The sequence below is a fragment of the Vanacampus margaritifer genome, chromosome 1 (assembly GCF_051991255.1).
Source record: "Vanacampus margaritifer isolate UIUO_Vmar chromosome 1, RoL_Vmar_1.0, whole genome shotgun sequence".
Lineage (NCBI taxonomy): Eukaryota > Metazoa > Chordata > Actinopteri > Syngnathiformes > Syngnathidae > Vanacampus > Vanacampus margaritifer.
In genome coordinates, this window is record NC_135432.1 from 56,206,376 (window position 1) to 56,233,932 (window position 27,557).

General features: G+C 40.4%; 3 protein-coding genes across 6 annotated transcripts in view; 2 read left to right on the forward strand and 1 right to left on the reverse strand.

The window, feature by feature from the left end:
- The window catches only part of mnat1 (MNAT1 component of CDK activating kinase), a 42,178-nt gene extending 36,135 nt beyond the window's left edge, over positions 1-6,043 (forward strand). The window contains exons 9-10 of one of the 2 annotated variants that reach the window (XM_077555624.1): positions 3,753-3,896; positions 5,772-6,043. In XM_077555624.1, coding sequence (XP_077411750.1) covers positions 3,753-3,896; positions 5,772-5,892 — 265 coding nt within the window. In that variant the 3' untranslated portion in view covers positions 5,893-6,043. The remainder of the gene's footprint in view (positions 1-3,752; positions 3,897-5,771) is intronic. The other variant, XM_077555630.1, reaches the window with a different exon arrangement.
- Positions 1,564-9,157, reverse strand: trmt5 (tRNA methyltransferase 5). Of its 3 annotated transcripts, none has more exons than XM_077555599.1 (6): positions 9,040-9,157; positions 8,346-8,932; positions 8,103-8,227; positions 7,260-7,899; positions 6,654-6,720; positions 1,564-1,582 (listed from the first exon to the last, which is right to left on the reverse strand). In XM_077555599.1, the coding sequence occupies exons 1-5, from the start codon at positions 9,045-9,047 to the stop codon at positions 6,662-6,664; spliced, it is 1,419 nt and encodes a 472-aa protein (XP_077411725.1). In that variant the 5' UTR covers positions 9,048-9,157; the 3' UTR covers positions 1,564-1,582; positions 6,654-6,661. The 3 variants fall into 3 exon arrangements, with proteins under 3 accessions (XP_077411725.1, XP_077411719.1, XP_077411712.1); XM_077555593.1 differs by lacking the exon at positions 1,564-1,582 and adding an exon at positions 6,039-6,148; XM_077555586.1 differs by lacking the exon at positions 1,564-1,582 and having other exon boundaries at positions 6,039-6,720.
- slc38a6 (solute carrier family 38 member 6) lies at positions 8,889-25,504 on the forward strand. Its single transcript, XM_077555610.1, has 16 exons — positions 8,889-9,416; positions 12,116-12,237; positions 12,322-12,395; positions 12,524-12,576; positions 13,599-13,638; positions 16,925-17,003; positions 20,883-20,968; positions 21,033-21,091; positions 21,164-21,238; positions 21,751-21,807; positions 22,037-22,116; positions 22,839-22,939; positions 23,030-23,154; positions 23,253-23,397; positions 24,711-24,805; positions 24,900-25,504. The coding sequence occupies exons 1-16, from the start codon at positions 9,324-9,326 to the stop codon at positions 24,981-24,983; spliced, it is 1,368 nt and encodes a 455-aa protein (XP_077411736.1). The 5' UTR covers positions 8,889-9,323; the 3' UTR covers positions 24,984-25,504.
- The last annotated feature ends 2,053 nt before the right edge of the window (positions 25,505-27,557 follow it).

Here is a 27,557-nt window from a genome sequence, read left to right on the forward strand (position 1 = left end):
ATGAATCATGTTGATGATGAGGCGAAGCAAACAAAAACGCCTCTGATCCTTTGTAATCAAAATAAGAGGTGACCGTGGACCAGGGGGGGGGGGGGGGGGCGTTGCAAAAGCCAACAGGTGCTCAAGCTGAGGTCTCGTCTCGGGTCGCCGCTAAAACTTGAAAGGGCATGGCATGAACTTCATTCATACAGCGGACTGGCTCACCACAAAAAGCCAACGTGCTTTAAAGCAAACGGGAATGTTGTCTTGTGTAACAGGCTGCTGCCAAACAAACAGCGTTTTGACAATGAGGGTTTTGTTGGAAGCGGCTTTGATTGCGTCGTCGTCTGCGCGCGTCTGCTCTGTGGTTTGTCTGTTGATGAAGTGTCTGCCGGCTGAAATAACCAGCGCAGCATATTACATATGGGCTGCCTCTTTTCTTTTCCATCAAACTTCTTAATCCAATTCCAGTCAATCTAAAGAGTCTAGACAAGAGACCCAATGACGATGCGCGCATTCTTAGCTGGAAATGACGCTGAACCCGCTGGAACGCACCACCACTTTTGTGACTTTGTGGTGTGTTCCGGGCAGTGGGAATAAAGAAATCTTTCAGGGAAATTTCTGTCATTAGTGATAGCAGACTCGGGTTCAACAGCTATTGAAATAATGTAAAAGTAGCAGATTATTTTTTGTGTTATTTTATTGTGGGTGCTTGCTTTAAATCGCTCCAACTTTTTTTTTTTATTGCAAAATAGATTGGTGGACCAAAAAAAAAAACCCTGGCACAAATCTTCCTGTCAATGCGCATGCACGTGGAAAGTCCCCGGCGTGTTTTGTGGTTTTGATTGCAGTCTGACACGTACACTGTCCCACTGTGTCATTACGCCGTCTTCATCACCTGCACTCGCCCTGTCCCGTTCCCCCGAAGCGACATAATGGAGCAGTCCAAAGTGACCCATATTTACACAATAATATGAGGCTTTGAAAAGACTCATATCAAGTTGCAGCTAATGCTCCAGTGGGGCCGAGAGAGTGAAAGATGTTACGGAGCGAAACGGCTTGGGTTTCAGGGCCTTGTGAACAAAAGGCAAGTCCGGTCTTCAGGGAGATTTGGGGGGATGGGGTGGGGTGGTGAGCCGGGTGGGCACACACTTGAAAGTGTAGTTGTTGGTACTGTAGCTTATTTTGCAGTTTCATTTTTATTTGGTATACAATCTTGACATTTTAATTTGACGTGAAACAGTCCCCAAATCACATCAGTCCGAATCAAGAGCTTAATTTTTTTATTATTATTATATTTGATTCATATAGCGCCAATTTACAACAGAAATGATCTCAAGGCACTTTATGTATGGAGCGGGTCAAGAACCACTCATCACACAATCGGAGAGACCAACTGAATCCCGCATGAGCAATCACTAGGCGATGAACAGTATAGTAGGCAGAGAGAGGAAGAGATAAGGAAGCACTGTACAGTATTATTTGTATTGGCAAAAATAATGTTATGGTGATTAGCAGTATTAATGTATATGCACTACTAAATTAATTAGAGCAGAGGTAAAAGTGTTGCTTCTTTTTGCTGTACTCGTGGAAACTCTGGCACCTACGAGTCGGGGGTAGAAAGAAAGAGAGACATTTCAGAGGCAAAACTCTTAACTGAATGACAAGAACATGCAATGACTATTACCTGTCTAACTGGAAAGAACATTGAAGTGGAAAGTAACTGGTAAAAAAAATTAAATAAATAAATACAATTGAATCTGCATAACAAACTGTTTGTGTGTTAGTGCTAGATTTTGCCAAAACTATTATTTACTAGGGCCCAACTGAATCGGCCGACTGATCGAATCGGCCGACTGATCAAATCGGCCAAAAGGCTGATATTTGCTTCTTTTTTTTTTTAACCTTTATGTACTCTAACCATTTACAGTAGTTGAACACAAGTAACAATAGCTTTATTATTTATTACACATAAATCTATACAATAACCTTCAATATACAGTATATCATGAACTTTGTTGATAAGGTCAATTCTACAGAGTTGTCATTCAAAACAAACACAATAATTCATTTTTACAAGCAATGCTTAGGTGAGCAATGCAGGTTTGTTTTCTTAAAAAAATTTAATAAATAAAAACAGTCCAACATAAATCAAACATATACTAAATGTAACACAAACATACAAATGACAAGGATTAATGTCCTTATAACTTCATTGATTAAATGCATTGCACTACAAAATTCATTCTAGGAACCGAATGAAAAGGTTTTTTTTTTTTTTTGCCAATATATTTACATTTGATGCCTGCTATTCACAAGGAATAGGGACCAGGTTGGGCCGCGAATAGTGAAAATACGCATATAATCTGTAATCTATTTTTTTTCTGCAAAAAATCGGCATTGGCCTAAAAAAATCCATATCAATCAGGCCCTATTATTTATTTGATATATTTTGCCTTTACAAAAGGTAATAATGCTCCGTTTTGGTTCACATTATCAGATGCATATTAATGTAGCATTTAAAAAAACATGTCGTCATGCCAACCGATACTGAGCATTATTGACCCATCTTAACTTGTCATTAAAACACATTATTCTTTAGTTTTGACGTAGCATGAGAATCAGTATTGTTTCAGTGTTTTTGTGATGTTTGCTATTTTTGTTATTAATTATTGTTTTAACTGTCTTGTTGTATGACTAATTTCCGCTCCATGTACAGCACCTTGTATGCAACGGTGGTTGTTTTAAAGTGCTCTATAAATAAAGTGGAGTTGTTTATTGTTTGTTAGTTAGCAGGCTACTTTATCCACATCTGGATGGGTTCTTCCTTAGCAACTGTTTTTGTGTTTTACATATCTAAGCTATCACTTCCCATGTTACTCTGCGCCAATATGCATTTCCCAGCCGTGCTCCCAATTGGCCAGGCATAGCGAACGTCTATTGCCGGTTTGTGTACACGCACTTGGATGCCGCTGCAGCTCACTCGGCGATAGAGCCTCTGACTTAATGGAGCAGAACTGAACTAACGTGAGGTGGAAGGGGTGAGCAGAGGCCAATGGGGTTGGTTTAAGAGAAGAGGCTTTGTCATGATGATACCCAAAGGTGATTTTAACTCGTAGCCCGCCCCCCACCTTTCCTCCACTTCCCAAACCTTCTCTCTCACATATACAGACTGCACACCCTCTTCTTCCTTTCTCCCCCCCCACTACCGCCGCCTTCATGTTCTCTTTCTGCTCTCTTGCTCTCTCCTTAGGGGCAGGCCGGTATAAAGTTACACAGAGCTCTCAGCTTTCTTGGAAGGAATGACCACATGAGTAGCTTGGGGATTAGATTAGCAGGAAGAGCAGACTTAGCCAGGCTGTAAATAGCCCCACTTTTTTCACCATTAAAACGGCCCAGCACAATATAATCAATAGGCAGCACTCATCGGATGCAGGAAGCCATCTGAGAAGACCTCCCTCAAGTGCTCTGAAGGACAGACTGCAGCAGCTCGCGGCTAATGAAGTTATTATTAATCACTGGCCCTCCTCTTTTGAACTTGTGTTGTTTCTCTAGTGGCCGATGAGTGGTCTTTCTTCGCATTGGCTGCCCTTCGTCTCACTTTTCCGCGGCACGGTCGCCGGGCCTTGACAAGGTCACGCCGTGTGACGTATGGCGAAATATTTGCGCGTCTACATGCTAGCGAGGATACTTAAGCGGGCTTTCTGCGCTGACATCAACATATGATCTATTTGCTGCGTACTTTCTCACACATGCACACTTGCATCACACAGGTGTTGGATTACTGCGCGAAGCGGCTTGAATGGCTGCAGAATTCAGAGGGCTGTCTGTGCTCGTGATTACCGACTCACTTTGAAGTCTCCCGCACTCACAGGAGCAGAGGACATGCCAGACACTCACTTCTACAAGGGCTTTAGGCGTGTGTGTGTGTGTTTCACTTGAAACAAGGAAACATATTGTCATAGGTGCCATATACCCATCATATCCCCTTTTAAGACAGTATGAATGATTTTAGCCATTTTTTTTTGAACAGGGTTATCTTTCAGCTGTAAATTACACAAGCTCATGGTAAAAGATTGTTTTTTTTTTTTTTTTTTTATATTAATTGAACAAAAAAAAAGAGAACATGTTTTAAACTATTATTATTATTATTACTCCTTAACGGAACATCTTGCCATCTTTTTTCCACATTCTTGTGTCATTTCCAGCAAAAAAGATACCAATTTGGCTATGCATAATTTTAGGCTTACCTGTAATTAGGGTTACTGAACTGCAGAGAATATGCACAAACTGCACAAAATATTAGTTATCATGCATCTAAAGTCAAACTGCAGTTATAAAAGTACCAACAGAAATCTAGGCAGGCTGAACAGATACATAATCAGTACAGTATCTGTTTTTCTATTTTAAAAAGTGCTGTTTTGGCAGTTTACATGACCACAATCGGATTTATTGGCCAAGTATGTAATAGCATGCAAGGAATTTGTCTCCGCCACGCTAGTATTATAGCAACAAGCTGCAATCCCAAAAAGAATAGTAGAATGTAGCACATAGAGAAAAAGGGCAGACGATAACTGTCTGAAAACACACAAAAATGTACAAATTATATATAATTTTTTTTTTTAAGGCCTAAAACAACAGTATAAAAAAAAATGAATGCACCTAAAATACATATCAAAATCTTAAAAATAATAATAATAATAATTGCTTAAAACTAAAATATGTAAGCACCATTTTTGCCAAATTTTTATACTCAAATTTGATCTGACTCACCGGATGTTTTTTCTGTTTGGGAAGGATGAGAATCTGATGTCCTAGTCAAAAAACAAGGTTTTGTTTTGTTTAATTTTTTGGGGTAAATCAGATAATTAATTCAGCATTTAAAATATAAATTTTGGTTAAAGAATTTCTACATGTGTATTAAGCATCACACTGTTTCCGTGATCACCTGCAGTTTACAATTTTTTTTGGTGGGAGGGGAGCCTAAATTTACACAAACCTTCAGTGGTGAGATGCTCTAATACAATACAGTGATATCCAACGTTGCCACAATTAATTTGCGTGAAAATTATTTACAATACCTTTGTTCATCTCTCTATGCTAGTGATGTATAATGACATGCACAACAATTAAATGCTCTTCCACTAGATGGCAGGCGATACATTCAACCTCTGTATCATATATTTTTTTCAGTCTGCTGTATCATTTTGTGTGCTGAGATTTTTCTAAAAGATGTGCCTTGGCGCTAAAAAAAAGTTGGTAAACTGCTCTCATACATTTCTTACATTCAAAGAACAAACGGCCATTTTAAAACTACCCTCTATTGCTAGTGTACTTTTTTGTAGCTCCCTCTCTACAAGACAAGTGAGCTGATAGCGAGCACATTGTGTGAACTTTTTTTTTTTTTTTTTTTGAATGACGGTGTGAAAACAAACACTGACTTTGAGCGTTGCTTAAAACCTGAGAGACTCTGGCAGGATACATCTGTAAGCACTTAAAATAAAAGGGAGACACCTCTAATACTTTAATAGCGCCGTGTTGCTGAGGCTTTTCGGGGCACAAGGTGTTCTCAGTGTTAACGTACACTTACGTGTGTCCGCCTCCATCTCATCAGACGAGCAAAACGGGCCAGAAAAAATAAGCCCAAGTGTGGATTTAAGGACGGATAAACTTACACTCAAGTTTCTCCGCTCTTGAAAGCAGCGCTCAAGCTGTCAGACGGCGTCGTTATTTACAAAATAGCTCCATGACGTCACTGACGAGGGGACGGGGGCTTTCTTGTGTGTTTACAGATACTTGAACCACGTGCGGGCCTCCCTGCCTCAGGACTCAGCCGGAGGATACAGCTCGGCTTTGGCGTGTCATCGAGCCATCCAGGATGCCTTCAGTGGCCTCTTTCCCCGTATTGGCTGACCTCAAACTCTATGACACAACTTAACGGACTATGAATACATCACTGAAGGGAACAAACGCTGTTGTGGTGGTCAGTGATATGAGATGTAAAATATATATTTTTTGTGTTATTTTCATATGTACAGTAAATAAATCAGAATTCAGTCTGCCAGCAGAGGAATTTATTTAAAAAGGAAAAATCTTCAAGGAAGCTCTGGATTCTAGGAACTTGTCTCAAGTTCAACTTAGTTTGGTTGTCAAGCAGGCCACGACGTACCTGAAAAATCAAATGACTTCCAATAGAAGAGCTGTATTCAAAATTCTAACAGATAATACTCCGTTGTGATTGATGCCACAGTCTTTAACGTTGTTTCTCATTTCATTATGCTAATGGTTTCTGATGACAGAAAAAAAAATAGAAAGATAAACTAAACTATTTCTTCAAGTTGACTTTCATATTGACATCAAGGTGTGATTTAAAGGGATACTTGACTCATTGAACCATTTTCAGCACTAAGAAGATATTTTGTCTAATTGTGACAACTTTTTTTCCATGTAGAACTAATACCTTTAAAAACACATTTTGCAATTTGCTCTGATTTAAGATGACATCACGCTTGCTAAGGAAACGACCAATCATGGCTCACCTGTTTTCTAGGTTTGGTCATGTGACTTTAGCAAATTGAGCCATGATTGGTCATTATCTGTTTTCTGAGCATGTGCAATGTAATCTTATTAAAATATCTTATTACTGTTGAAAATGACATCAAAGTATCCCTTACATTCACATTCATGATGAATCTGCCGTCTCACACTTTTGCCGCTTGGGGGTTGGTTCCTCTGAATGTTCTGTGGTTAATTGTAGGGGGAAAACAAAACAAAAAAACTCAGTCAGTATCCTGTAAGTAATATACGTTCTGGGATTCAGAGAATATGTGAAAGAATAACTTTGAGGGGAAATCAATCCAAAGTTCTTTGCAGTCCCATTAGTCTAAACAAGGTATTCTTATTAAAAATATGCTTGTGGAATATGAGTTAAGCAGCAAAATCCACCTGTTTTTATCTTGGGGCGGCCATTTTGCCACTTGCTGTCAACTAAAATTAAATGACATCACAGTTGCGTGGCAACTGTGATGTCATTTAATGTGTCATTTAATGATGTCATCCGCCTCCTGAGAAGAAAAAAAAAAAAAAGGATTTTGCTGCTGAATTCATACTCCACAAATGCAATATTAACTAGAACGTCGTGTTTAGACCAATGGGGCTGCATAGAACATATTGTGTGTAAAAAAAGAAAAAAAGAAATCGGGTCGACTTACCTTAAAGTTATTCTTTTCACACAGTCTGAATCCCAGAATATTGCATTTTTTTTGTCAATTAATTCTTACCTGTTTGTTCTTCGTGCTGGCTGAAGAGGACTTCTTGAGGAAGGGTGAAGCTTATACACAACATATCTTTGTTGGGTGCCACATTACGAACAGAATGCACATTGCAGCGGCCCTCCAAAGGGAAGCCCAGGACGAGAGACGCCCTCTCCACCATGTCCCTCTCCGGGTTGTCATCTTTCGAGAAGCCGTAGCAGTGCACTGTGGGAAGGTTGTTATCGTATGGAGCCTCTTCCTGCAGCAGGCCCCTGAAAGCATCCAGGAACTCCAAAGCCAAAGCGGGCAGGTTCATTACCACGTGCACTCGGCCTTTTCCCGCAAACAGCGCGGGAAGCTCTCGCTTGAGCGGCCCTCGAACGAACGCTCGGCCGTCCAGGTTGAAGGATTTCACTTTGCCTTCCACCTTGTTCAATTTGCTGTTGTGTTGCAGCCACCTGTACGACTCCGGGTTGAGGTCGTTGGCGAACACGGCGGCACCCGCACGGGCCGCCGGGATGGCGAAGGGTCCCACGCCGGCGAACACGTCAAACACGATGTCGCCGCGCTTGACGAGGTCCACCACGCGCTGGTGTTCCGTGCTCAGTCTTGGGTTCCAGTACACGCGAGAGAAGTCAAACTCATACGTCACCCCATTTTCTTTCACCTGTGAAACGCGCAGATGAGCCGATAAAAAAGAATGTCGAGTTTTTACAGTTTTTGTGTGGAAATAACATTATAAGGTACACAGTTTTCATTGTCCACATACTCACACTTATGACAGTAACTTGCAAATCTTACATACTGTAGTAGTCTATTTTTCATGTAGATAGATTTTGAACCGACTTTTTAAATTCTGGCTGAACTTACTTTAGCGACCATGTTCTCCTCTCCAGCCAGCACCTCCATCTTAAAGTTGCGATATGTTGAGTCAATATTATTTGTCTTATTGACCACGCACGTGACACCAGGGTTCTTGTCCATAATCACTTTACCTACAATGGGAAGAGATGAAAATTCAATGCCTCCATTTTTTTTTTTTGCAGATCATCACGTACCTGCCATGTCATGTAATGTTGCATTTTTTTTTATAAAGGCCAGAGGTATTCTCACCAATGAGGTTCCTATATGGGAGCTGGTGGTCCCTGAGGTTCATGTGCGCAATGTGTCCCACTCGGCTGAACGAAGACGTCACGTCTTGCTCCAAAGGCAGCACAGCCTCCAGAACCTCCTCACTCTTCAGGTTGTCGTAGGTCAATCTCAGCTCGTAGTGCTGCAGCTCCTGAGAGACGTCGAATGACCTCAACGCTTCTGCTTCAGCCTCACTGAAGGAGCCCGACGAGGACACTCTGTGGGGGTCCAACAGCACCAGCCTAAAGTCAGGACTCTCCTCTTGATCCTGCACTACTCTGGGTACCCCCGGGCGCTGGATAGTGGACTTTTTCAGGCTCTTCATCAATTTGTTGATAAACCGCGTGGGGACCCTTAAAGCTGGGACAGTGATTGTCTGTGCGAAGGCGTCTTTGTCAAGAGATGTCATACCGCGCACCTGCGGAGGCGCATGATACAGTTTGGCTTCCATTTGGGGGTGCGATACGAAGTTAGCACTTGGGGAGGCTGCAAGGCTGACACTTCGGAGCACAGCGGAAACGTTCGTGTTGCTTCGTTTTTGTACAGATGAGAATACTATTTTGAGGAGCCTGTAACGAAAAAGCAGGCGCTTTTAAAAGCCTACACGTGAAAAACTAACACGTTTTATTTAATAATTTACCGGTCAATGTCACGATAATTCACAATCGGTTCTTACCTCAACATCCTTCAGAAACAGGCACGCTTCCTCGACAACGACGTCATTCATAGTGGACCAGACCTCTCGCGTGATTGGTTGACAGAGACCAGAACGTGTGTTTGATTGGTCAGTAGGAGTAAAACGTCATACTTGCGACGGAAATAACAAGCATGTGACTGTCGCCACTAAAAACAACAAGAAGCCAATGAGACGGGCGTAAAAGTTAGAATGAGACCATAACATTCTGTCAGTCATTGCGCTGAAGACTTTGTGACACTTTAGTGTCTTTTCTGTCGAAGAAAATGAGTATTAACGGTAATGGAAACGCGGAATTGTACAGCCAACCTGCCCGCAGAGACACAGAGGGGACCGAAACAACACCTTTGCTGTCTAATGTAAGTGGGGAAAATAATAACAGTAAATGTATAGTTTGGCTGTGTCTGTACTCCTCACTAGAGTTCAATCATTACAACAAAACTTTTAAAATACGAGTGCACATTTGACTCATTTTAAGGGACACGTTGTTTGCAACAAAATTAAATCCATGATGTTTGGAACTTCTTACCAGTTGTTTAAGGTGATAAAGAGCTCCAACTTAAGTTAATCGTTTTATTGCATGTTTAGCTTTTACAATTTTCAGAACTTTGTTACAGAAAACTCACCAGTTGGTGTGTGTGTGGTTTTTTTTTTTTTTTTGGGGGGGGGGGGGGGGGGGGTGTCCTGGCTTCATTTTGTGAACAATACAAATCATAATAACATACTTAGAATTTGACATAATATCATCAAACCAATTTTAATATCACTATGAGACAACCCAAAGATATATAAAATGCAGTTAATTGATGATTTTATTTACCAAAGGGCAGAAAAATACAAACTTATCTGACTATATATACTAATTGCCCCATGAACCTAAGAGGGAGTTGTGCCACCTTTGGCAGCAATAACTTAACAAAAAACAAAAAAACTTTTGCAATAATTGGTGGAGTCTTTCACACCGCTGTGGAGGAATTTTGGACTACTGTTCTTTGCGTTTTCCAACATAAACTACCTGTTTAAGGTCACACCACAGCATCTCAATTGGACTTTGGCTTGGCCACTCCAACACCTTCATTTTGTTCTTTTTGAGCCATTCTGAGGTGGACTTGCTGGTGTGTTAAGATCGTTGTCCTGCGCTTGAGTTTGAGGGCAAAACTGATGATCAGACGTCCTCCGAGTCATTCAGGATCTTCTGGTAAACAGCAGAATTCATTTTTCCATCACCCACAGCATGTAGTCCTGGTCCTGAGGAAGCAAAGTAGCCCCAGACCATCACTGTGATGCACTGTGAACCTCACTCTGCTGTGCTGAGTGTTGACTGGGAGCCCTCTGCAGTCTGCACTGCCCCGCCCGCCCTTCCTCTCCACTTTCTCGCTAAATCTGGCGACTTTCCAAAGCCTCTTGGTGACTTTTTTGTGTGTGTCAAAATTAACTAGGAACACTGCCATTGGCTGGCAACCAGTTCAGGGTATACCCCGCCCACTGCCCAAAGACAGCTGGCTCCAGCACACACGCAACCTTCGTGAGGATAAACGATTCAGAATCAGATCATGGATGGATGGACTTGTGACAAATCCAGCTACTTTTTTTGGGAGACAAAAAGTCATGAAGTTATTTTGAGAAGTGATGGCCCATTTAAAAGGTAAAATTAAACAAACCAACAAAAGAAAGTTCATTTGTAGTTCTAAACATATTTAGGGTGTATTTTTTTGCCTCTCCCATTATGTTATTCCTCTCTCCTACAGTAGCCATTACAATTACATGAAAATGATGCTGTTGTCACATCATTTAGTGGCTTGTAGCAACTTTAGGACAGCCAGTAGCTACTTTCCTTACTGGGAAGTTGGCAACACTAAGTCACATGCCTTTCGTCAACAACTCATTAATGGAGGAAGCAACATTGGCCGTGGAAGGAAGAATTGATTTGTAAAAAAAATAAATAATAATAATTAAATAAGAAACAGTGATTCAGTAATTTTGATATGGTTCAGTTTTTAAGATTCAGATGAGCAACAAAATAATGTTATATGTGTGTGTGTGTGTGTGTGGGGGGGGGGTTAAGTTGATAATCTGTTTCTTGTGTAACTGGTTGAGACTGTTAAGATCAGTGAATTTGTCAGAAACAGAATAGAGAAGAAAATCTGTCATTTGATTTCAATAAGCCATTAAAAGTTATCAAACTAAATAAAAATGTTTTTTGCACTTTTCTCATGAATAGAGCTCAGAAAAATATCTGTTTTACAAGCTGTTTTATTGAAGATATTTTTTAAAGATATTTTTATTTAACTGTGCAACTTACGGAGCTTTATTTATTTTATTTATTTAGAAGTACTCCTGTTACAGCATTTATGTTTACATGTTATTATTTTAATGACTGAGCATTTTTTTCATGAGCCAGCTGAAGGAACCGGTCTATTATTTAATCATTTGATTTTGCCACTTTTTACTGAAGCTGGTTTCAGTCAAACTACTTGTGACATCATATTTGGCTTTGACATTTGCGGAAAAAATATATATGCCAGGATATATAACCAAAATATATCGGGATATGACTCTTGGTCCATATCACACAGCCTTAAATTGAGCACTTATGCTTTCCTGCTTACCAGGTTAGCATTTTTGACTGTGCAAACAGAACTGTGACACTGAACCGGAAAGTTCCACCAGTGAATGCAAGTGTTAGTTTTATTGTTGCCATATTGTCTAATCCTCATCCAGCGTTGTAGATGACTTCCGGTCTCTTGGTAGTGTATCTCGGGTCAGCATGTCAATCCGCGCTTGTTATGACACTGACACCAGAGTGGCCACTCGTCCTCTCCAGGATATCCCCTATTAGAAGGGTCAGTCAGTTTATCCAGAGCTCAGGCAGCTGTCCGGCAGCCTGCGGCTCAAATCCCGTCCTATCCATTCCCGTATTCATCCCCTGATCCCACATGCCACCGTGTTGCTCTTTCATGAGATCCATCATCAGGCCTGACCAGTTGTTATCCACACCGTCAATTAAAATGATTTGATTTCTTCCGTTTGTTAACTCCCATCTTCATATTGTGTGCAGCCGAGCAGGGTCAGAGGCGCCTCCTTTGCTTCCTCTGTATTTAACGTGATGAATGCAATCATGGGCAGCGGCATTCTCGGACTATCTTATGCCATGGCGAGCACCGGCATAGTTGGCTTTAGGTAAGCAAACAGCTTACAGTAATACGTGTGTGTAAGATGAGTCATGAAGATCATTTCTTTCTAAAATCTGCACTTCCTACCCAGCATCCTGTTGACACTCGTGTCGAGCCTGGCGGCGTATTCCATACATCTTCTCCTCAAGCTCTGTGACCTGACAGGTGAGAGTGTCACTCTCATTTTAATCAGCACAAAACAAAAGATTGCATCAAGAAATGTGACTGAAAATGACCCCCCCCCCCCTCCATTTCCTCATTATAATTGAATTATCATTTGTTTTCTCCTGTAGGTATTAATTCATATGAAGATCTGGGAGGCCAAGCATTACAAAAACCAGGAAAAGTAAGGATTGAGTTTTGCTTAGGGGGAAATCATTGCCTAAATATCCTTTCACTAAGATTGTGGTTTTGCTTATTTTAATGGTCCTTTTTTAATTTGTGCTACTTTTAAATAACACATAAATACATACTGTGGGACAGAGCCCTGTCATAAATAGTGAAAAAAAAATATATATAATAATTTAAGTTGGAAATAATATACCACAAACTTAAAAAAAAAAAATGGCGTTCTGATTATTTGATTAAAAAAAAATGCACTGTGCTTGTACATGCACATGTTTTTGAAGAACTTCTAACAACCAGGTTAAACTTCGACCCTCCCCGACATGCGTACAAAAATGAGATGCAACCTTTGTTGAAATGTATCCCTTCAACATACTTTCTTGACACTTCTTCTTATTTCGACGGGGCTTTGGCAGGATGTTGTGGCATCTTAGGACTTTTCAGAGAGAAAATTACAAATAAGTGAAATTTTCAGCGACTGGTTGGGAATGAATACTAAAGAGGTGAATTCGGCGATAGTGAACAGCAAATATGTGAGGGTTTACTGTACTGAAACTTGAGAGATGCAAAACGACAAGAAATACAAAGAAGAAAGAGTAGTAGAAGAAGCTAGGCTAGCTGTTTTCTCATCTGGTAACTACATTATTGTTGCAAAAGTTTCTCCTATTCATTTTTATTTTTAGTTGGCCACACACACAAGAATTTGTGACCGTAAATATTGAACAGCAATGTGGGAGGAAACTGGACAAAAAAGGCACACAAAAATGGGGAGAACATGCAAACTCTCCACAGTCAAACCCGGAACCTTAGTAGGCAGATGTGTTAACTACTAGGCTACCATGCGCACATGCTGCTCTGGAACCGCTTGATCGGATGTCGATCAGCATCACAAAATGGACTCTGCTCAACTGTACTTGCATTCTGGCAGTGCTCGTACTAACTAGTATGTTTTTGATCTAGATTTACTTCTAAACGTGTATGCTGAAAACTTGACGCTATAACCAACTGAAAATATTTCCATAGGTTCTCGTTGGAATTACAATCCTCATCCAAAATATTGGCGGTAGGTCTGCTCTTGTTTTTTTTCTCTCTATATATATAAACATACACCAACTGACCACAACCAAGACCCTTTATTTGCGAAGTAATTGGGTTGCATCAGGAAAGGAATTAGGTGTAAAAGTGGTGCCAAATATGTTATGCAAGTAAAAAAAAAAAAATTAAAGGGGAAGTCAACCGTATACATTTCTTGACAATAATATATGACTTTCTGGTTAATAGTACATTTGCGGAATATGGGTTATGCAGCAAAATCCAGCCTTTTGATATTATTCATTTATTTATTATTATTTAGTATTAATCTCAGGGGGCGGCCATTTTGCCACTTGCTGTCGAAGATGACATCACAGTTGCTCAGGGCTCAGGCAACGGCCAATCACAGCTCACCTGTTTTCTGAAGCTGAGCTGTGATTGGTTGTTACCTGAGACCTGAGCTGAACTGTGATGTCATTTTCACTCGACGGCAGGTGGCAAAATGGCCGCCTTAAATTTGGATATTGATAAAACTCCTGGATTTTGTGGCTTAACTCATATTCCACTAGCGCATAATTAACCATAATACTGTATTTAGACTAGCGAGACTTTGGTAAAAAAATAGAATAAAAAATGGGTGTTGACTTGAAAAAGAGGTATTTAGTGTACTGTAGATGGCGTGTGAAATGTGGACCAGGATATGCTGGTGGTTCACTATAGCTATTTCCTATATATTGAGAGAGAGAGAGAGTATTCTATTTTATTATATCTCAGTATATTGTACAGTTGGTCATAATGTTTTGGTTGCTGTTAACACATATTTTTCTGACAATGGCCAGTTTATCCTGGAGCCTAAGAGCGCCCCCTACTGTAAATATGTCCCCCCTTTCTGTTTATTGCCTCTGGGCTGTAAAGGCTAATATCCAGATCCTCCCGATAACCTTTGACTCCGTGGCTGCCGTCCTCTCGGCCGCTCTCCCCGGGGCCTGAAACCTGACTTGTGCTCTAATTGATCACTGATGCTAAAAACCCACTCCCACCCTCTAAGACCCTAATGGGACCCCTCCCCTCAGGACTCCGCCCCCTCTCACTGCGCTACGGTGGTCAATGGCGGCGCTGCCCCCTCTGGTATGTCTGTGGTTTCCCCCAGCATGGGGCGCAAAGTGGGGCCTGCATCTGTCTGCACCCAGGCCTCCTTTTATAAGAGTGCAATTAGCTTCACTTTGAGTAAACATTCATCGGCACTGCCAAAGGCTGATAGGCCAATTGACCTTAATTACTGGCCATCCCACAGGCTTGCGCAGTCAAATGAAAGTGACTCTGTCTTATGTTTCACGCTGGCTGTGCTTACTTTGATGACCACCACATACATACAAACACACACACACACATTTTCTTCTTCTACACGCTTGTTGTTACAACATGTTTTCTTACCACTCGACTAATATCCAATCCTTCTCTTCACTCAAGGACCTCTTTCTTAGAGAAGTAAGTACCGTATGAGGTATTGTTGTGAAAGTGTTGTCGTGTGATGTCATGATAAGCCAATGCCTGAAACTGAACCAGTGCATCATGTCTTGCTTTTGCGGTTGGATTTCGGCATGCTAGTTTAAAAATCAATGTATTGAAGTTTGGCTCGCTTAGCGAGTGGCAACGTAAGATGGCCGCCGCACATACAAGTAAAAAAAAAACAAGATTCCGTGCAAATAATAGAGCTTGCGCAGAACACAAACCAAAGTTCAGTTCAAAGGAGGTAATGATACACGTTTATATGACCAAATATTTGGGTTAGAAAAGGGGTGACCGAGGGCTCAAATAAGAGCATATTAGTTTTTTTGCGTGTTTACATGGCCTTTTCAAAACCCAAATATTGTGAATATTCAGTTTTTGGAAATCCACAATACAAAGAGACTATATAATTAAAAAAAATGTAATTGTATCTTTCCCACACACTTTAAACACTTTTAAACTTTAACCTATTATTATATATTTTATTTTATTATATAAGTACATAGGACCCCCGCATAATTGTAATTAGAGACCCGCGACATATACATGGCTGATTCAATATTGTTTTGTTTTAAACTTTTTATTCATGTATTTATTTGTTTATTTGGAGATGGGGCAACCGCCTGTTACTTTGCCGAAAGGTATTTATTGACTGCATGTAAACGTAGTCAATCATTGTAAGTCTAAATGTACAGAACATCAGACTGTGGGACAACCCCCGTCCCTCAAGTAATAAACACACTGCTTCTTTTTATTTTATTGTTTTGCACATTTAACATTTAGTCACATGTTTGAAAGATTTGCACTATTAAGCCATTTAAAATAAAATCTGCGACTGTGCAAAACTTTGAATAACAAAGTGTACCGTGTTAATTGAAACAAATGTATTGCATGTATTAAATATCATTGCATCCCATCAAAGGATTATGCAAAAACTGCAAAAGTGTGCATTTTTTTATATGGACTATGTGGTGGTCTTCTCTTTCTTCTAGCAAATTTCGGATGACGTGTTACAGGGAATTCTGGCCGAATCCCCATAACGAGACCCATTTACTGGCAGCTTAAAGTGCTTAATAATGTGTTTCCTTATTCTCCGAGCGAGTGTCCTTGCATCTGTGTGGGCCGAGGGGTTATTGGACGAATACTCCTTTATAAACACATACAGGATCTGAGGGATTATGCTCGTAGTTTATTTAACGGCGAGCGCAAAAACCTTGCCCCGGGGGCAATAACGTCCCTCCTAACCCCCGTCTGTGTCTGCCTTCCCAAAATGTAATCCCTGAACATTATCTGCCTTTATCACCGGCCGCACGCTGCATCTGAAGCCCATTTCATGCCACAAACATGCTCTTGTTCGTCCGCAATCTCCGTCCCTTCTTGCAATCACCCCCACCTTTGTGAATGACCCAAGGAAGTGACCCCGAGCCCCCTTCTGGAAGGATGTGGGAGCCCGTCGGAGGCTGATAATGTCCTGTTTCCGAGCGAGGTGGAGAAAGGGGAGAAGTAGCGGGATTAACGTCAGATATGATTATTGTTTGCATTCCTCCCCTTCACATTTCTCCAAAGGATCTGCGCTACGTCTGCTCCTCAGCACTCTGGGCTTTGCTGTTGAGCTCCTTGAGCTGTCTGCTCCACCCATCTGCATTAACTCAGACCCCCTCCACCCTGCACGCTGGACACCCATCGCCTCCCACATACACACTAATAATAATACAATCACCTGACGTGTGTGGCTTTTTGTGCTTCGTGTGCTCGTTTTGACTTTTCTTTGCAAACAAACATTGAAGTTTCCCTCTGCTCTGTCGCAGCCATGTCGTCATATTTGGTCATTTTGAAGTCGGAGCTTCCGGCGGCCATCACCAGCTTCCTGAGTCCAGACCATAAAGGGTGGGTGCACTTCTGAATTTCATTTGCACGCTCCGTTCTTGAAATCGGCCCACTGAATGTTTGCATTTTCATCAGTCCTACTGCATATTGCATTTGTTGTAATGTATATATTATATCTTGTAATATTCATTTTTAAATTAATTTGCCTAAGTAAGCAATTGGTTCTTGATATTTTTGTAAATAACAAAACAAAAAATATAATCAATATAAAATAAAAACTTTTACACCACATATAAAACATAAATTTTTTTTTTTAAATAATTATTTAATTCATGTTAAAATGAACTACATACAATTAGACATACTTTACATGCACCTTTTTACTTGGGATGGGCGAGTACCGATACCAGGTATCGGTATCGGCTCGATACCCGCCCTAATTTTAAGATACCAGTTCTTGCAACAGCGACCGTTTTATGATCAGGAACCTGAAATTTGAAATTAGAAGAATAGAAAACTGCCAATAATTTCCTGCAATTTTAAGGACAAATACTACATTTGGATTAACAGGTCTTTGTTTAAAATTATTTGCCACTGTGTTTCTTTCTTTTCTTTTTATGTATCAAAAGTATTAGTAGTATTGGTGACTACTCTAGTTGAGTACTCGTATTGGTCTGTAGAAAAAGTGTTATCAATCAAACATTCCTTCTTTTTACCCTTTTCATTATTATTATTACTATTATTTGAATGGTTGGATTAATGGACACTTACTCTATGAAAGAACTTACCCATGTTTCTATTTAAAAAAATCAAATGTGGCCCTGAAGCACAAAAGCCCTCCCTTAATGACGAGATCCATTTTTAAAAAAAAACACACACGAAAAAAACAAACTCCATCCCACTATGACTGTAATGTGTTGATGATTCAAATTTAGTATGAACTATGTAGGCATTAAAAAACATGTTCATTCACCATTCTGTGAGGTTTAGTACAGAAGCCATCTAAAGATAAACTAATAATATTTTTTTTTAAAAACACTATAAATTTCAATAATATGCAAAAACATATGTTCTATCACATGAAGGTACATTATTTTTATATCTAGGTCTAGTAATAGCTATTTATAATACATAGGTCACGTCGCACCTTACAGGAGGCCGACATGTTTCGCTGCCATCTTTCTGCTTTGGATACCCGAAGCAGAAGAAATTTGTGTACGTAGATAGCCTCTGGTGGTACTTGCGGCTAGTGTTGGACCCAATAGGTCAATCGCCGCTTACCTTCCACAGCTGACTCCTGTGATTCGGGCTCCCGCCGCTTGCCTCCCTCTGCTTTGTACTCACTAGCTTTTGCTAGCTTCTCCCACAAGACGGTCCTGTTAGCCGCTCTAGCGAGTTCTTGCTAGCCACTCCTGCTAGCTCCTGCTCTACACGCATCAAAAGGATTTTGCCACCACTAGTCTACGTTAATCAGCATGTGGATAAATGAAAATGTATCTGATAGTTGTAACCAAGCTTGACAGTTGTTATCAGTCCATACATCTTTTGCTAAAAAAAGTGACTTCTATCGCTTTGTCATTGGTTGCGGTGGTTGAGTGAGAGCTCGAGCTTCTTTCCCCCTTCTCAGCATTGGATTGTTCCTCAAGGCAGCTGTTTTGTATTAGCGCTTTGCTTTCACTCTCAAATCTCTCACACATGTTCCCTGGAATCAGACTGATACAAAGGGATATCAGTTTTGCCATTGTAATTACAGCCCACTACAGAGGGAAACAACCTCGTTGTTAATGAGTGGTTTTGAGAAGCGAGCAGATCGAGGCACACTCGGGGCCCATCGAAACACACCAAGCAGAGATGTTTTGCATTACTGCGTGTTCTATTAAAAAAAATCATACTGCTTTTATGGCCCATTTATCGTAAAACAGCCAGACCTCAAAATTCCTCCCATCTCGTGCTCACTTGTGGAGGGGAGATTACTGTGCTGTCATTAAACACGTTGTTGAGTCCTTCCTTCGCTCAAGGCTGTCCCGCATTGAGGAATAGCATGAAATGTTTCACGGGTCTTCAATGTATCTTGCCGCTTTGTAATCAGCATGGAGCTGCAAGGAATTCTCACACACGTACAGTCGATTTTTGTTGTTGTTGTTGTATTTGTGGTTTTATTTTTTTATTTATATCAATGGTGTCTATAAAATTATTGCTCTAGATCTTGGTGCCATTTTGAACTGAGGAGAGGAGCGTCATTTTGTCAAGCCATAGCCTTATCTAATGCAAAAGCTGGTTTGCCACCATTTTAAGTGGGCATCAGTTGTTGCTATTCTTGATCCATACTCCTCACTTTACAGCATTTTATTCCACTTTTGTGCCATTATGCATAACAGTAGTTTCCGCAACCGATAGCTACTAGGCAAAATATATGACGATGGCGTTAGAGATTGTGTAAATCGTAAGCGCCCATGCTATCGCTGTAGCAGTGAAACTGCCATGGAAGAGTCGCAGGGCGTTGATGTGGTCCGAGCAGGTGCTGCCGACTATGGGAACCCCATAAAGAGGGCTGGAGCCAGGCCTTGTGACCCCATGCTGCGGTCCCAACGGCAGGCTGCACTCTTCCCGTTTGACCTCCACCCCGGCGGAGCCGGCGTGCCTTCCGCATGCGTCACCTCCTACACCGGCCCGCCTCAATCACCATTAAACAGCAAAGGAAAATATTATTCCCCCCTCTCTGCGAAAACTAAGCGATACGTGGTGCGATCTGATCTGATGGCTCGGCGCAACGTTTGAATGTGAATTACATAATTGTTATGGTTTGTGAGAGCTAAAGCCTTTAATGGGTACCACATGAGAGCTCTGTCGCTCTGTATTTGAGCGTTAAATGGAGACAAATTTCCAGAGGCGTCTCATTTCAAGGTACTTTCAAAAAGTCCTCGCTGTCCCTGACATTTCGGAACTACTTTTATTTCCATAATGACTCTCATTTAAGCTTTGAGGTTTTAGTTACTTATTTCCATTTGCATTTTGCTTATCTCTTTGAGTCACACATTCACAAGTTGAGCCGTAATTGGTCGTTACCTGAGCCCTCAGACTCTGTGATGTCATTTTCAGTCGACAGCAAGTATCAAAATGGCCGCCCCCTGAGATTGATAAAACGGGTGGATTTTGCTGCTTTATTTATATTCCACAAACACAATATTAATCAGAATGCCATGTTTAGACTAGTGGGGGTTGCATAGAAAATATTATTATTAGGGGGTGTCAGGCGATTAAATTTTTTTAATTGTTATTAGTCGCATGACGACAATAGTTAACTCATTAATAATCGCAAATTTAATATCTGTTCCAAACGTGCAATAAAATGTACAATAAAATATTTTTTTCTCAGTTTTCATATTCTTGTTAACGTAAAAGTGCAACAAAAAATGTTAAACTAGTAGAAATATGGCTGCATCTTTTACTCATTGATACAGTAATTTCATATTAATTCATAACATTGAGTTGAATTATAAAGATGTACTGTACTGTAAAAAACGAGTGGGATATTGGTTTGTGTTGGTCATTTTTCTGCCACTAGATGGCATAATTGCATTTGTAAGACACTGGTGACAGCTCAGTGCATTTTTCTTTTCATATTAAGAGCTATTTAATCTTTAACATGAAGTAACTTGTGAAATTTTACACATGTTTAAAATTGTAAAATACAACTTGACCCCAGTCTCCACAAATATATGCATTATTATTAACTTTATTACTGCTAAATTTTGATGTGGACGGGTCTGCTACGTTGCGACTGGAATTCCCCCGGTGCAGAAGCGGTCAAAAGAGTTAGTGGTGTTAAAGGAACTTTAAATTAACTTAAAATTAACGCACTAATTTTAGACACTGTTAATTATTAAAAAAGAAAATGTTTGGGTTGACTTTCCCTACTAATGTCTGTTTGTTTTCCAGAGGCGCCTGGTATGAAGATGGCACACTGCTGCTGATGCTCGTTACAGTATGCGTGGTGCTTCCCCTTGCAATATTGCCAAAAATTGGTGAGGAAACAAGTCAAGTTGCATTTTTAAAAGACTCCTCAATCTCATATTTTTTTTCTGTCAGGCTTCCTCGGCTACACCAGCAGCCTTGCCTTCTTTTTCATGCTCTATTTTGCCATTGTGGTGAGTTGTAATTGTTCCCTCTATATTTATTTATTTACTTTCACCTGCTGTGTTATGTTGTCTCCTTCTCAGGTTGTGGTCAAAAAATGGTCTATCCCCTGCCCGCTGCCGCAAAACGTCACCATGTTCATGGAGACATACCGCCAGGTAATAACAACTTCCTTAAGTAGCGCACATAAGATGGCAATCTTGTGTGACAGTGGTGGTCTAGACTAGAAGTGGGGGGGGGGGGGGGACGGCTCTGCTTGATAAGGACCAGAGAGGGCTGTTGTGGAATGGCTGCTACCTTAGGGGAAGGAAGTTCAGGTGACCCCACCTCCTCAACCCCCTCAGCCTGGAAGTAACCTTTGACCTCTTTTATTATACAAACCATACTAGAACTCCAGACCTGGCATGGGTTAACTTAGAGGCTTGTTTTCGTTTCAGACCCAAATCGACAAGCGGTGGAATTGCAGCTATTTCCCAGCGGTGCTAATACAGTAGAACCTCCAAAGTTGAACGCGACATTTTCCCATAGGAATTAAAGAGCATTTGTTCCAGATTGAAATTGACAGCCATCCGTGACCTTTTCTGATACCCCTCGTATTTTCTGTGATGTCCTGCAATCTTCCTTTGTGTTTATTGTATGTCATCTGTTCTCTTCTTTCCTGTTTGTGCAGGTATCCAATTCCTCTGGCACGGAATGCACGCCCAAACTCTTCATTGTCTCCAGTAGGGTACGTAAATAAAGTCAGTCATTCGTGCTATGCACACACTGAAAACAAAATGTGAATTTATTTACATGTAATGGTTTTCCATCTTTTTTTTATTTTTGTGGTTTCAAACTTTCACTTAAGTCTAGACTGCTGAATCAACAATGAACATACCTCTACCCACCGGCCCCTCACACCTGTGTAAAAGTGTCAGCTGATCATTTGCTTAAAGCAAATCTGGTGTGTGTTTCAGAGTGCCTACGCCATTCCCACCATGGCCTTCTCTTTCCTATGCCACACAGCCGTCCTGCCAATCTACTGCGAACTGGACCGGTTAGTTATGCATATCTCTTATTCTATTGAATAATGTGACTTTTTTTTTTTTTTTTTTTTTACATTTTCTATTATACATACATTGTAATTTTTTGTATTGTTATTTTATTTTTTTGCATGCTGACAGTTAAAAAATGAACAAGCATTGTACACATATTTTGTCATTCTGTACAATGGTGCCTTGTGATTTGAACGACCCAACTTTGAGATCAGAAGTCAGACCAGCCGGCTGATTTTTCTTTTTTTGCATTACAAACATTTTACGGTGATAGTAAACTCAACTCACTTCACAGCAGCAGTTTGGCAAATATTTAACAGTTCTTCAAAAAGGAGGCTTTAAGCTATTTCATATCACACTCAGTTGTAGTTTTACCATCTAGCTTAAAGCAAACAGTCAATTCAAAACGCCATAGACGGGCTAACGAATAGCATCGGTGTTGCTGTGTTATAAGTTATTACTTTCTGAACCTAAATAGTGTAGTCACACATGTAGACAGACAATATAACAATACTCCCAGGCATATATTCTTTATCCTCTGCAAAAAAGACTCTTAGAGTTCTGACTGTCTCCGTTTTTATCTTTATTTTATTATATTGATTTATTTCCAGGGTGTACGCAAAGACTCCATAGCAGGTGTAGAAATTGGTCTCCTTCCCCCAAATCCCTCATTATGCTTCACCGCATGCCTCCTTCTGTCTTTCTTCTCCTTTCGCTTCTTCAGGCCGACCAAAGCCAGAATGCAGAATGTTGCCAACGTCAGCATCAGCCTCAGTTTCCTGCTTTACGTGATTTCCGCCCTGTTTGGCTACCTCACCTTCTACGGTGGGCGCCCCCACAGCACAGAGTCCATATTGAAACCGCTCCACCAAAGTCGCTTGCTCGATAGTCAATCTGTTGTTTTTCCGCCCGCAGCTTATGTGGACTCTGAGCTTTTGCTCAGCTACGATGCGTACATTCCGCGCGACATCATGGTGATGACGGTTCGGCTCGCCATCCTCATCGCTGTGCTGCTGACCGTACCGCTCATCCACTTCCCTGTGAGTAACAACTGCTCAATTGTAAAAGACAGGGAATGGAGCTTGTAAGTGTTATTAGTGATGCCTCAATTAGGGATGCGCGTGTTTGTGTTTTTAAGGCTCGTAAGGCCGTGATCTTACTGCTGCGTGGAAATCGGCCCTTCTCCTGGCTGACCCACATCGGGACCACTGTGGTCATCCTGGGAGTGGTGCTCTTGCTGGCTATCTATGTACCTGATATCCGAAATGTGTTTGGAGTAGTGGGTAGGTTTGTGCTATTCATGTTGTTGCTAAGTTCAATTTATCATACATTTTGTACTGTAGCTCTCAGATGTACAGTGGAACTCTAAAGTTAAAGCATTTGGACTACAATCCTCATTCTGTGCATAAATATGTCAAACCAGACTTCAAGTTCAAATCAGGCATCAATACAGTTGGGTGGCAGTCTCCAAGTGTCCACCACGTGTCCACACCGCCTTGTCAAGACTCTCGTGCACAGCTAACATGCCACATTTAAAGGGAATAAAAGGAGCCGCTTTGATTAGCCATGGTTAAAGTCGGCTGTGACCACTCCCACAGTGGCACAGCCCGCCCTCTCACAGATGCGCCAGACTGCGCTTGTCTGGGACGTCGCCAACATCGGGTCTAATAAATGACGCAAATAAAAATGTCACACTTTATTAATTCCAGTGGTACATGTAAAATGCCACTAGGTGACAGTGTTTACTCTCCATTGCATTTCTCTCAAGTAGTTTTACTTATTTATTGAAGTTGTTATTATACAGTGAGTAATATTGCTGTACATGTATTAAAGCTTTTTGGGTGGATCCTATGGAGACTGCCTGAATAAATAAAAATGGATGTAAAAAAATATAATTTGAAAAATAAATACAATAAAATTATTTTAACAGGAAATAAAAATAATTAAATAAAAAAATCTAAATGAATACAATAATAAAAAACAGGATTAAAAAAATTTGAAGGACCACCCCATTGTCTGCAGCATGAAATTAATAAGTAAGAACAGAGCATTTTTATATATTGACTGATATTTAATTGTATTTATTTATTTATTTTTTATCTTGTTTACTTGTTTATATTTAATTTTATTTACATTTATAATATATTTTTTGGTATTTTAATTTTTGAATTTGATTTTTTTTTTAATGTTTTTATTTTCACTATTATTTTTTATTATTATTATTGTTGTGGCAGTTTTTGTCCTCAATTGGATCCAAATGAGCAACACTGTTTTATATATTTTTCTTTCATCCTTTTTTTTTTTTTTTTTTTTAAATGTTTATCTTATTGTTGGTCGCTCAACTAAATTGATTTACATATAGATTAGAAATATAAAGTTTGGTACAAAAGTTTTTTCTGCAGGGGGCAAGTGACTGATCTGAAGGAACTTTTGCCATGACTGCATTTGTATCGACTACTTAAGAAAATCACCAAAAAATAATCATTTGGAATGCATTATAGTGTAGTTGCACTGTGTGCTCATTTGTATTTAACGGCGCAGTCAACCATTTCATGAAGCAGTTCTCATCACACAAGTTGTCGTCTTCGTTTGCCAGGATCGACCACATCCAGCTGCCTCTTGTTTGTCTTCCCCGGCTTCTTCTACCTCAAGATTAGCAGCCAGCCTCTTCCATCTTTCGACTCCGTCGGGGTAAGTCTGCTCTCTTCGAACAGATGTCAAACTATTTTCAAGCGCTTCTCTCAAAAAGAAAATTCCGACAATTTGTTTAATGTTGTGTTTGTAGGCGGTGTGTCTGGTGGTCTTTGGTTTAATCATGGGCGTCGTCAGCTTCTCAATCATCATCTTCACGTGGGTGCAAAGTTCTTAGCCTCTGTCCCGCCGTTCCTCTTTCTCAAAGCACGAGGGCAAAAAGGGAGAGTTATACCAAAAAAACATTTTGGATGAAATAAAGGAATAGACACATGCTAGTCCGTGTACCTCACCTCAGGTTGTGTATTTTTTGTTTTTATGTATAGTTATTGCATCAGCATCACAAGAACACTTCAAGAAATGAGCACAATTTCAGGGTGGTTGTTTGTTTTTTTTGGGCTTCCCATGAACCTCACAATTACACGATATTGTTTACATTCCAATTTTTCATCACTGATACTCTTGCACCTTTTCAATCTTTTCCCCAAAAATTGCCTTTGATGGAAATTACCTAACGTAGAGACCAAATCTGCTTGTCTGATGTCAATAACTGTTTAGAATACATTTGCTGCTACTTGCCGATCTTCATTGGAATCATCTTGATTGTACTGTAAATGGATTATGTAATCCGTACTCAGATGTACTGTATTGTATGTCAAATGAAATTCACTCAATAAAAGGGAAATGTTCTGTATTGCAGTATACGTCACTTAGTTACATACACTATCACTCTATCGGAATTGTGAAACTCACCAGTCAAACATGTTTGATTGGCGGGCACAGTTTGAATGCCAAGACACGCCTCTTAGTTTTATATTGTCTTTTTTAATGAAAGCCACATGCTTTGCTTTTAATAATTGTGAAAATTGATGGATGGATTGTTTATAACTTTTTCTCATTTTGATGTGCATAATTCTCACTAAGAGTTTTTTTTACTGTGGTTCCAAAATAGGAAATACTGTACACAAAAAGTGTGTTATGAAGTTTTCATAACTTACATTGTGGTCCCTCTGTATAATTTTCCTTGAGGATTTTGTAATGAATTCCGTTTCCTGAATGCAGCACAACATTGCCACCAAGTGTGTGACCTCAATCTCTTTTCACATGCATTCCTTTCATGAATATAGAAAGGAAGGGGGAAAATTCCCACTTTTTTCACCAAAGATGATGTTTTAATGGAGGTCTTATGACACAAAACGCATGTGGGACTGTTTTTGTTTAGTTAAACTCACTCCAGTGTCCATTGATATGACAACACCATCTCCGGGGGTCGAAGGGATGGAATGAATTGCAAGGATGATGGTGGGGGCTCAGATCCACCCCCCTGTGGACAACCTCCGCTCTCATATTGTTCTAAGAGGTGTTGGCTGTGTTTTTTTAAATAATCAGCCATGTTATTAAAAATCTGGAATTTCTGCTTAACTGTGTGTGTTTGTGGTCTTGATGTCCTAACTTTGACCTTGGACTGGAACAGACTAGATGCATCACAAGTCTTCCTATTTATGTTTAAATAACATCAGATTGACAGGAATTGACTATCAAATGCTGTGCGTGAAGGACAGCTTTTGAGCAGAGAACATGCAAAGCATCCAATCAGATTGCCTCATTTGCTGCTCACGGCCACTAGAGGGCTTACGTGTGCGATAGCTGGGATTACTATGATTTGTTCTGATGATTAACAGTTCTCAATTCGTTTATTTCTTTGGAATTCTGGCTGTGGAGCAGCAGCTGATACTCTGATTTCTCTGCAGCTACTCACTACTTTAGTTTTGTGTTGTTTTTCGGTGTGCATGTGAAGTGAAAGGCAAGCAGACAAGACTGCAAGAGAGACAGGAGTGATGGAGTTTTTATAGTGCCAAGATGAAAATCAAGGTCAGAGGTGGGAAGGTGAGATAAGGCTTGAGTAAATAAACAACATTGCATATTTCAGCAAGTGTCTGTTTTTTTAAGGGAGGGTATTTTGTCAGGTTGAGAGTTGGTGTGCTCACTGGTCAGCAGCCCAGCATGGAGTTTGGTCATGGGTGGTGATCTGAGGGCCAACTCGCCTCTCCGTGATCCCATCACTTGAGGGCTGAGCTCTTAATGCGGCCCTGACGCCTCCCTGGCGCTGGGGCCACTCCGCCTGCCTCACATCTGGAGCCAATTACCAACAAGGGCTGTGACAGAGACCCCAACACCACTTTAACCCACAGCTATCCCGCCACCCCCGCCCGCCTCTGCATTGTCCACATAGCTCCTCCAACACTCTTGATTTTTTTTACCCATCCAGTGAAGTACATCCTTCATTGATTTAAAGTGTATATTTTTACTGTTTTCTGTTTGATGTTCCCTTTGTGTTCCTAATACGCTACTACAGGCCAGTTGTGATTTATGAGGGTTTCTTCTTTCAGGTTTCCATTTAGTCTTACCCAAGGGTGGGCAAAGTTTTGCCTGCGGGCCACATACATCCCACTCAGTTCTTTAATCCGACCCAGCAGAGTCCTGTTATATTTATTTAAAATAATAATTTAGCCTTGATTACCTGCAACACCTAGGAAAATAAGGACGCTGATAGCAACCCGCCAGGCTTCCTATTCTGTCTCCGTCTGTTTGTCACTAATATTTACATGTTTCTTGGATGGGCTCCTGTTGTAAACTCAATAGCAAAAAAAAAAAAAAAAAAAAAATACAGAACAAAAAAGGGACTGGAAATCCATAGGTAACTTACTTTATTAATAGTAAAAATAATAATAATAATAATAAAAAGCTGCTT